The sequence below is a fragment of the Coregonus clupeaformis genome, chromosome 10 (genome assembly GCF_020615455.1).
Source record: "Coregonus clupeaformis isolate EN_2021a chromosome 10, ASM2061545v1, whole genome shotgun sequence".
NCBI classification, from domain to species: domain Eukaryota; kingdom Metazoa; phylum Chordata; class Actinopteri; order Salmoniformes; family Salmonidae; genus Coregonus; species Coregonus clupeaformis.
Genome location: NC_059201.1, coordinates 41,676,873 through 41,688,468, shown reverse-complemented (window position 1 = coordinate 41,688,468; position 11,596 = coordinate 41,676,873). Strand labels below are relative to the sequence as shown.

Genomic DNA, 11,596 nt, shown 5'->3' with positions numbered 1-11,596 from the left:
TGGAGTAAAAAGTACATTATTTTCTTTAGGAATATAGTGGAGTAAAAGTAAAAGTTGTCAAAAATATAAATAGTAAAGTAAAGTACAGATACCCAAAAAATCTACTTAAGTAGTACTTTCAAGTATTTTTACTTAAGCACTTTACACCACTGCCCATACCATAACCCCACCTCCACCATGGGGCACTCTGTTCACAACATTGACATCAGCAAACCGCTAGCCCACACGACACCATACATGTGATCTTTAATTGTGAGGCCGGTTGGACGTACTGCCAAATTCTTTAAAATTACGTTGGAGGCGGCTTATGGTAGAGAAATGAACATTAAATTATCTGGCAACAGCTCTGGTGGACATTCCTGCAGTCAGCATGCCAATTGCACGCTCCCTCAAAACTTGAGACACCTGTGGCATTGTTTTGTGCGACAAAACTGCACATTTTAAAGTGGCCTTTTATTGTCCCCAGCACAAGGTGCACCTGTGCAATGATCATGCTATTTAATCAGCTCATGAAACATGGGAACAACACTTTACATGTTGCGTTTATATTTTTGTTCAGTGTACATGTTACTTTCTTAAGAGGGCATAGGTTTAAAAGGATCAAATGTCTCTGATGATTTGTTTAGGGGATCTATATAAAACAGCATTTTGGATGCATCACTCTTTAGAAATGGTTTGAACTGCCATTGAAGATAATGTGCAGGTAATATAGTAGGCACAAAGGACTGAAAGCAAAACTCTGTCATCACTGAGCTAGAATAAAGAAATCAATAGGGACCGGTGATGGGGGGAGGAGGGGAAGGCCTTGGGGATTTACCGCTTCCTCAAAGGGCAATAGACATTAATGAGCCATTAGAAACAAACTGCAATACACAAACTGTGCCTCCCTACACAATACACAAACACCCACAGCCCTGCTATGTGTCGTGGAGCTGCTCCACCACAGCCAGCAGTAAGACGTGTTAAAGGCCAGTCATAATGGAACCTGACGCCTGCGACTTTTGATCTGTAAAGAGATTAGTGCTCAGTGTCTAATGAGGGGGAGGTCTGTTAGTGCACAGCTCGCTACAGTCAACAGGCCTAAATAGGTCACGATAGGTCCCAATACAATGTCTGGGTGAAGGGATCACACACTGACTCAGAGAAGTGGGGTGGCCTCAGGTCAGGCCATAAGGGACGGCGGCAGCAGAGTGTAGCCTCTTATAATTCAATTCTAGAAAGAAGCATAAATCGACAGAGGCCAGCTAATTGAATCTCCTCTCCATTGAAAGGCTAGAGGAAGGTGACAGGTACTTTGTTGCTCCTGCTTCAAAGGACACATCTTTAATGTGATTAATAAAAGAGCAAACCAGATGGCATCATAGGGTTAAGTTAATAAGTTAATAAAATTATGAAGCTTTATTATAACTGTTCTGTTTGGTTAATGAGATAAATTAGGCTCTTCTTCTTTCTTTGGATCTTTCTCTGTTTTCTTTTAATTTGTCTAACTATTGTCTTCATTAAATATCTTTAAGAAAAATGGGATATAACTAAAATAAACATTTTGTCAAATGTCATTGGGGAGCATGAGCAGGTTTTTTCTAGAGCCTGAAAACAGGAGCACAGTCAGAGCAGCAGGTACCGTTTGCCTGAGAAGAACACCACTGTCTAACTAGTTTATGCAAAAAGACCTGTCGCTGCAATGGAATTTCTGCTTTCGTAATCTCCTGCATAGCTGTGGCCGTGCCAGAATGAGGCCAAGCCGAGTATGGTTGGCTACTCTGCTGTCATTTATCTTCCTGGTCACTGTTAAAAAGTCCTGCAGATATTTTCCCTAACAGAGAACCATCCACCACAAAAGCAGCATTATGATGCAATACCCTAAACTTGCCCTTTTCTTTCCACTGACTGAATCACGATTACAGTAGTGGGAACAGGCCCAATTTCTGGTAGCGTCTGTCTGTTGTGAATGCCAGGAACTCTGTGGTCTGATAGCTGAAGACCCAAACTCCAAAGGAGCCATTGAAACCCCTAGAAGCACTTACAATCCAATTACCCACAGATATATAAGCTATAGCCTCTTTGTTAACTAGGCTAATTGAGCTAGCCCTTTCATGTGTGCGACTGACATGGACGGACAGCACGTGACCTCCAAACCCAACAGTGGCCCCCTATCAGTTATGATAGCAATCTCTTGAAAAGACATGGCTGGAGAGAATACCCACTTGATAGGTAGCCCCATTGTCTCCAGTCCATGTTCCCCAGGCTGTGAGTCTGTCACCACAGAACATTGTGTAGGGGTTATCAGGACATTTTGTATCATGGGTTACCAGGACAGCCAAGTCTACATGGCTCCAGTATCAAGCCACGCCACTGTGAGAACAGCGATTTATGCTCCCATTGCGATAGGCCTACTATTTCTCAACCCAGGAAGTATGACTTCAACACAGCTGAGAGTTTCAGAGAAATCCATTCATTTTCCCCCACTAATCAATTTCCTCTGATTGCCGTTTATTGTACTAAGACAGTTATTGGTTTATCATTGCACTATTTGCAGACTGCTATGGTGCCAACACAAATTATACTGTTTCATAATCCCTCCATGTAAATGTTGATACAGAGGGTGATTCATTCAACATCAAACTGTGACTCACAGAGTTAATGAAGGGAGATTGAGGCAGCAAGCAGGGGGAGAAATACTCCTAGAGAATATTTTTGGATATTTAGTGCTGCCAAGTTACATTGCGACGAGTGACAATTTCACAGCTGTCGCCTCAGGCAATGTCTCTAGCAGTCATGCAACGCTGTGTGTGCGACTGAAATGTTTCAATATTATGGCAAGGATGATCTCCCACTCATAGGGCTGACTAGGAGTCATCACGGCACAGGCACAGGACACTTCCCTCACCCACACACACACGTTGGTTTTACTACCCAAGTGGGGACCAAAACATTTATTCCCATTCAAAATCCTATTTTCCCTAAACCTAATCCTTAACCTAACCCTATCCCTAATCTTAACCCCTAACCCTAATTGCAACCTTAATTGTAACCCTAACCCCTAAGCCTAAAATATATATTTTCCTTTAGGAGTCCTTGAGGACTGTTGGAACCCAAAAGGATAGTAGAATTAGACCACACACCCACACACCATCTGACTCAGCTCAGGACCACACCAGTACATCCTATCTTTGGTCACACAAAGACATGACTTTGAAGGGAACATTTATCAGTTGTTTGTCACATGTGCAACTCAAGCACTAGCCATTAAAAGCTACCTGTGCAGGACTAATGATCCATGTGTTTCATTGACATTAATAATGTGAAACTGTCCTCTATGTGTGTGTTAGTGAGGCATACATACGTGTGTAAGTGACGCATGCCGGAAGTTGTACCAATAGCCGGATAAAAGTTATTTGATCCTTGCCCACTTTATTTCCAGGCTACTGAATTTTTTTAGCTGTGTAATCAATGTTAGGCTATTTTTTCTGATACTTGCAATGTGTTGAACATAGATGGTGAGGACAACACACTTCTACTTTCAGAGTCAATTTCTCTCATTTTCCATGGTTACAACAATCAAACAGATATTGTATAACCCATAATAACCAATGATTTATATATACACTAGATGACTTGACAGGGGTCGCTGTTTTGAAGCCACCACGCCTCCATCTTGGCACTTCCCCACCGGTGTGGTGTAAAAAATATTTTGGAAGCTATAGAAATGCATTTATTTGTTTTTGCCATGTTTATTCTATTACAGACACCTTAATGCATACTTTTAAATTATATTATGTGAGCTAAACATATATATTTTTTATATAATAATAATAATACAAATATATATTTTTTCCTTAATGTATTTTTTTTTTTTTACATACTAATGTTACTGTCCCCATTACAAGAAAAACATACTTAAATACATGTAATTTTGTCCTTGAAACATTTAATTGAAATGCTGTTGAATTCCATTCATTTCTATGGTCTGCTTTTCTGAGGAGTGCCAATATGGCCGACCAGTGGCTTCAAAGCCTTTCATTGGCCAATACATAGCATCGGCAATACAGGGTTTATATACGTCATTGATATTAACCCATCCCCATGTGCATGCCATCCAGAGAGCATGCATTGTGAAGAATGGTGCAATACCATCATTGCTATTGAGTCATAGGAGGAGTGTGGCAAACCCTGTCCAACATATGGTTGGGTTTATAGTGACAAATTGTTTAATCTTATTAAATAACATATTTCAATTAAATTACATGTGCAACTCTTGCATGTGTACTAAATAGTTTTGAATTAATTTGGTCAGTGCAAATTTGGATGTATTCCACCTCAACTGGATTTCGTCACATAATTACTTTATGATCAATGACTTGCAGCACACCTTGCAATTTCAGATTTAAATTGCAAGATTATTTTGTTCCATTCAATAGATGTAAACTGCCCGGGTGACTATTGCGAGGTTCACCCGCCGATGTCGTCAGACCAGGGGGTGGAGCTACGATGTTGCAATCATGCTCAGTCGCGCATCATCAACTTCACTGCTGTAACATAAAGGATATTTGAAGCCAATGCGCTGTCGGGTCCATTCTAAATCAGACGGGCAGTCGGTGGGGGCACGTCTGATTAGAATTCTACTTTTTAGGGACTCAATTTCCAAATTAAAGGTTTATTACGCAAGTGACCAAATAGGGGACGTGTAGCTTACTCTTCCCTATGACCAATTATTTATCTGGACGCGTCCACGAGTTTCCATAACTACTTCGGACAAGTAGGCTATCTTTCTTCATTATTGAGCAAGAGCCTTTAAACGTGTGTATTTTCTCTATTTATAGAAAGTTTTGCTGGATTTCTACTAAAAGCCTCCGGTTTAGAAAACCTGTCCTCGTTTCGCAATTGAAGACTCAAGGAAAACACTGGATACACAAGTCGCTACACACCGGGAATAAGGAACAAAGGCATCTGTACCAACAACATTAGAGACACCGGTGTTGCCGCCTCTCTTCAAAACAAAATAACCTATTCAGTTTGTAAAGGACTTTAATACATATTTTACTTTGGATATGTAAACAGACATCCCGCACAACAACCGACGAATGCTAATTTGAACTAATATTTTATGGTTCGATAATTTGCACAAGTAACTGTAAATAAGTTACAAAGACTCCCTTGAACCAAGCTCTCAAAATTATTTGGTTTCCTCTACACCGCAATGGTTTTGCTACGGTTACTGCACATTTCGAGTTTCTAGACAAGCACTGCACATTTCGAGTTTCTTGACAAGCAAAGCACTACACCCAAAGCTGGAGTTACGATACCATTGTTCTGTTCTGGAGAGCGGACCCCTTTGTCTTCCACTGCCAAGGTAAGAACTTGTTCACAATTTTCACCCTACCTCAGTATCCATGTTTTTATTATTATACAGTTGAAGGGGTTGCTTGCAGTCCCGACCTGTATTGAAAAGTCATAGATTTTTAACGTGTATGTTGTCGTGAAACAACAATGTTAAACTTTAGAAAGTGATGGTGCATCTCTCCCTACCACTCTTCGCGCTCGGTGAAGTATCCCCCCTGAGCTCGCGCTAACTATTTCTCAGAATTGCTCGCTGGTCTGACCAGTTTCGTCCGGTTCAACAAATATTTATTTTGACTAATAACATGACCCCCATGTGACCTCTTCTAGTTATAATGTCAATTTATCATAATCATTATTTTACTTGTAAAACTTCAGGCCTTGGCGCAAGCTAAGGGAAGCCTGACGTCACTTTTATCATGACGTCCGTCTATGTATTTCTAACTTATTTTTTCATTTGACTGTCTGAGAATGACTCACTAGCCCCATTTCGAAAGAGACTATCAGTAATTTGAGTAATGCATATTATGACAGGCAACATTACTCACCAGTCGAGGCTCCATGGCGTCATCCAATAACTTTTAGCCTGTTATTAGGCACTGTTTAATAGTGGATATGATTCGTCTGCTCTCCAAGTTGTCAATTATGCTTTGTATGTGCAAGAAAAAAGGGGATATACAGTATTTGCACACAGTGAGTTCTTCTAGGTAGTTATTTAATTGTGCATTTGAAATGTGGTTCCACATTTCCAATCAAACACAAATCATACAACCCCCTAGGATAGGCCTACAGGTTACCATGTGGTTCAGTCATGTCCTACATATATCACAATGAAACCCACTAAAACTCCCTTGAGACATGTTCCGTGTAGCTCAGTTGGTAGAGCATGGCGCTTGCAACGCCAGGGTTGTGGGTTCAATTCCCACGGGGTACCAGGATGAAAATGTATGCACTCACTAATTGTAAATGTAAGTCGCTCTGGATAAGAGCGTCTGCTAAAATGACTAAAATGTCAAATGTAAAACAACCCATGTGACTCTTTCAGATGAGTGTGAACATCTCCTCTCCCGCCCCTGCGCCTACTCGTCCCCTGCGGCTGAAGCGGCTGGAGCTGGATGACCCTCAGGACTACACAGAGGCCCTGAAATGCAAGCGTCCTCGACTGAGCCTGCCACCCTCATCCCCCGGCCTGGCCCCCTGCTTGAGGCCCCTGAGCCACAGCCCGGGCCCCGTGGGCTCCAACCACCACTGTGTGTCCTGCATTGGGCCCTACGTCTTCCTTGAACCCACAGAGGGGACAGAGACGTACAGGGCCATCCACAGGGTCACAGAGCAGGAGTACACCTGCAAGGTACGTATTGTAGCTACATGACCGGATAGAGTGGTGTGACTGTCACACTCGGTTTGCTTAATCAACTGTCTGTCGGTACTTGCTTGATACTGTGCCTGTGAAATCGACCTATGCACACACATCCTTTTTGTGCCATTCAAGTTCAGTTTATTTGTCATAGGCACAGGAACACATGGTGTTCTTTGGCACTCAAGAGTGGGTACATTATCCTCCGGAGATAAAGAATATGCATAGCTGTAATGTAGTCCAGTCTGTAATTTGACCGTGACCTTATGAACTCAGAACTGTAACATAACTCTACCCTGTGTCCTCTACCAGGTGTTCTCTATGAGGCGGTACCAGGAACTCATTGCCCCCTACGCCCGCCTACTGCCTCACGACAACATCTGCCGCATCGCAGAGGTGGTGACGGGCGAGCGCAGCGTCTACGTCTTCTTTCAGCGCAACTACGGTGACATGCACTCTTACGTGCGCACGTGCAAGCGGCTCCAGGAGGAGGAGGCGGTGCGTCTCTTCGGCCAGATGGCAGCGGCCGTGGCCCACTGTCACGAGCACGGTGTTGTCCTGCGTGACCTCAAGTTGCGCAAGTTTGTCTTCGTGGACCAGCAGAGGTTAGTAGTTGATACTTTTCTTAACTTAATTGAGTTTTAGCTGAGGAACATGATCATTGGATCATCTGTTTGCAGGTTGGATTGCCTTACAGTAGTGACTGAGACCTGGCCCAAATTAATCATCTGAATGTTTAGACGGCCAGGCATATGTGGACGGTTTACTACCATTATGTCACTGTTAAAGAAAGCCCTTTAGTTAGGCAACTGTTAAAACGACTCTAAAGATCTTCATGACGTCTTAATCACACCATCATAACAACCATGTCATATAGGACTGTAATTTCTCCAACCCTGTAAACACAGGTGTCATTCCAGACAGTTATGTAAGCCACTGTATTATGCATGCATATGACCCAGTGCACCTCCTGTAAATCACACAAAGCAGAAAACATGTCCCACCATGGGGGATTTGATTACTATGATGACTCAACCTCTCTCTCTGGTTCTCCTTAGGACCAAGCTTGTTCTTCAGAACCTGGAAGACTCATGTCTGCTCCACGGGGACGACGACTCTCTGACGGACAAGCACGGCTGCCCGGCCTACGTGGGCCCCGAGATCCTCAACTCGCTCCACTCCTACTCAGGGAAGGCTGCCGACGTGTGGAGCCTGGGTGTGGTGCTGTACACCATGCTGGTGGGACGTTACCCTTTCCAAGACGTGGAGCCTGCTGCGCTCTTCAGTAAGATCCGCCGGGGGGCGTTCACGGTGCCAGAGTCGCTCTCAGTGCAGGCCAAGTCGCTGGTGTGCTGCATGCTGCGAAAAGCTCCCTCAGAGAGACTGGAGGCCTCGGAGCTGTTGTTCCACCCGTGGCTGAACTGTTCCAACAACACAACACCTAACACGCACCTCAACCCCAGGAACTGCACTGACCAAGTGGTCCCCAGCTACACCGAAGACACGGGTTTCTAGAATAAAAAATGTAAATGTCCTCTGTCCTTCATCGTCCACTTTGTCCTACTGATGCAAGTACAGCAGTATTATCTCCATATAGGGTATACTGGTAATGCAGTTTTTTTTTTTTCTCCCTACATGAAGTTTGGTGACATTTTAAGAAACATATCAGTCATAAGGCATTGCAAATGTCTAATTGCAGCTTGGTATGTCAATGCTGTCAAAGCTTTGTTAACCTGCTGTTAGACATTAGCATGTATAGATGTTGAAGTTATGCTTTTGAAGAAGTTATGAATGTGTTATGCAGGGCCCTTAATCTGAAGTGGTACCAAATGTATAACATAGTTCAGTGTCAAAGTATCTGTTGACATTGCAGACAACAGTAACTACCAACTACTGTATCTCCTGGCCACGTAACAGACGCCTCCTTCAAGGTAGGTGTACACCTGCTGGTCTAGGGTCCAATGCAGTTAGTCCCGCACTGTAGTGTAACGTCAAGAAAGGTGCTTTTCAAAAGCTACCCAACGATTGTGCTTTAACCAATGGAAATATGTTTTGACTCAATGGGAAGAACAGATGAAAAGTATTCAGATAACATGCCCTATGGAAGCAGTCTGTCGAGCTGTATTCCCCTTTGCAAAAAGCAGTAGTTTTACCAGATTTTTTGTTGTGAGTAACTCAGATGGGAACACTAAATTGAAGATCTATATCTGACAGGATTGATACCTCCGAACTTGACGACATCCTGGAATACTTGATGCACATTTTGTGCCTTTATGTAGGCCTACTATTGTTTATATATTTTAGTGACATCTAGATCCTACCAACCATTGAAGTGCCTTGTTTTCATAACCACAGTTTACATTTAGTCCCCCCTTATATCCCTATCAAAAGTTCACTGAGTTTTGCTTTACCAAAGACTAATGCTGCATTCATAACCTAGTGGGAAGGTCGTATTTACCACATACGACTGGGAACAATCCACTTGAACGCCCCTCCAACTGGTAATTACTAGTGGGAAACTCATCTATCATCCCTGAGTTCCGACTTCTCCATGCTGATCTGAGGTCACCTACCAAGGAAATTACCTTTAACAGCATTTCCAGCAGTTAAATGCAACAAAACATTATTTATCGGATAAGAGCGTCTGCTAAATGATGTAAATGTTTTTGAACACTAATTTGTTCACAAGCATGATAGCTGTACTTTTAGTTTTTGGTTGACAACTTGTTGGCCATTAGCCAAATCGGCATTCAACAAGTTTAAAGCATGTGAATGCATCCAACTGATATTTACGACTTCACAACTAGTAATTACCACCTTCCCACTTGGTTATGAACGCAGCATTAGGCTACCCACAATCATCACTTATGGTGTGCCGATACAGTTTTAGTGATCTGTGATTCAGTGATCGTTCGCCTCGGTCACAGGGTTTGAATGTTTTCTGAAGAACGTGTGATGTCAGAGTTAGCATGGTGTCCTAGATCCCTAGACAAGTGTAGTCATCATTACCTCAGGAGTGAGTTAATGTCTGTAGAAGTATATAGTGCAGTGGGTTAGATCCTGAAGAATACAGTGCTGTAGTGTACTTTAAACAACTTGATTACCCATTTAATGGTGACATCGTGTTAGTATCTGTTGGCCTGAAGAAACAAAGGTATCACATACATTACATAGTACTGTGTATTATTCGTGATAAAGCCTGCATGCAGTTCGCTGACCCTAAATGGATTTAAGATCCTACACTAAGCCACAGCTCTTATTGTGACTTTGTAAATACTTTTTTTTTTTTTATATATTGTAAGAAAAGTACACACTACATTTTTTTTCTGATGTTGGTGGATGTACTTTTGTAAACAAAAGTAAAAAAGTATTTGTTGTTGCCAGTAAAAAATAAATCCTTGAACAAACTGACTGTTTGCAAATCAGCCTTTTTTGCGATAAGACCAAACTTTGTCATCAGAGATGATTGTAACACTTCATTACCCAATCTCTATTTTCGTGGTCAGGGTCAGAAAAATAATTCCAGGAATCAAGAAATGTAAACTATAAACACGTCTTGATTCAGCTTTGACTAATACCAGGATGTACAGTGGAACTGAATATTGTGAATATAAGTGACGCAAAACTGTGCAAGGATCGAGGTTATGACCAATTCATACTTAATAGTAAATATATCTGTAGGGTTTCTGCTACTACTGACAATAGTAATGATGCACTACCTAGTCTCATTCCAAGTCTTGTACTGGTTGGATTACATCGATTTAGAAAGAAAACCAATCTCACCTGAGTTTGACTAGAGAATTACACATCAACATTATTTAAATCAGTGTTTAAAAACAGATGTTTTAGTCAAGACCTTTATTGTACATGGTAAGTTGGTGACAAATAAAATGATACAAGTTGAGAAATAAAACCACAAGTATGAGGTCTTTAAAAGGTGCCAGAAAGAAAATGAAACTATTCTGCAATGTATTCAATAAATCGGTCAACCTTGCGATGGGAATTTTAAACGAAATGTTTTGACAGATAATATATCCTGGTCTTTAACACAAGAGACTAAAATAAATGTGGCTCTGATGCAAAAGAGTTAGCCTACTGTAATTGGACCATATTGTCAGGAAGTCAGACAAAAAAGCCTGTCTGTCCCTACCATGACAACCACCTGGTTATCACACATTGGCCACGGTCTTTAACACAAGAGACTAAAATAAATGTGGCTCTGATGCAAAAGAGTTAGCCTACTGTAATTGGACCATATTGTCAGGAAGTCAGACAAAAAAGCCTGTCTGTCCCTACCATGACAACCACCTGGTTATCACACATTGGCCAAATTGATCACAACAAATCAACAGTGAAATGTATGTCTACATTTACATTTTACAAACCGCTGCTAAGTAGACAAAGAATCAGACAATCAACAAGGAAATATGTACTGTAGCCATATCTACCTGCGCAAAGTACGGTTGTCAAAAGCCAATATGCTGATCACTTTGGATGTTGTTGACATTTGAAATCAATATCTGAATAAATTCAGGACAGGTTTGTGGTATCAACATCTCTAGGAAGCATGTTCTACACTAGAGGCAGATACATATACATCACATAGAAGGGACTGGATGCAACTTTACAATACCCACCTGTATCGTTCTACTATTTTGTACCTAACGTACAAAGGATGAGTCTTTGTCACATTTTACTTTAACAAAACAGCCAAGAGCAAGACTTATGCCACATACAGATGTAGGATCTTAATTTGAGCCAGTTTGCTACAGCAGGAAAATAATCCTGCAGAAACAGGAAATGTGAATTATTATGTGGATTATAATTCATTGACATTTTTGTAGGGGTTGATACATGTTTCATAAGGGAAAATCCAGTCTAAAATGTCAAAGTGGAAATTAC

General features: G+C 41.6%; 1 protein-coding gene and 1 long non-coding RNA gene across 2 annotated transcripts; one reads left to right on the top strand and one right to left on the bottom strand.

The window, feature by feature from the left end:
• The first annotated feature begins 4,549 nt into the window (after positions 1-4,549).
• On the top strand, positions 4,550-8,228 carry LOC121575109 (tribbles homolog 2). Its single transcript, XM_041887960.2, has 4 exons — positions 4,550-5,350; positions 6,383-6,688; positions 7,007-7,299; positions 7,753-8,228. The coding sequence occupies exons 2-4, from the start codon at positions 6,383-6,385 to the stop codon at positions 8,207-8,209; spliced, it is 1,056 nt and encodes a 351-aa protein (XP_041743894.1). The 5' UTR covers positions 4,550-5,350; the 3' UTR covers positions 8,210-8,228.
• A 2,309-nt stretch (positions 8,229-10,537) lies between these two features.
• On the bottom strand, positions 10,538-11,500 carry LOC121575110. Its single transcript, XR_006002291.2, has 2 exons — positions 11,003-11,500; positions 10,538-10,856 (listed from the first exon to the last, which is right to left on the bottom strand). It is a non-coding gene; the product is annotated as an uncharacterized LOC121575110 (long non-coding RNA).
• Positions 11,501-11,596: the final 96 nt, after the last annotated feature.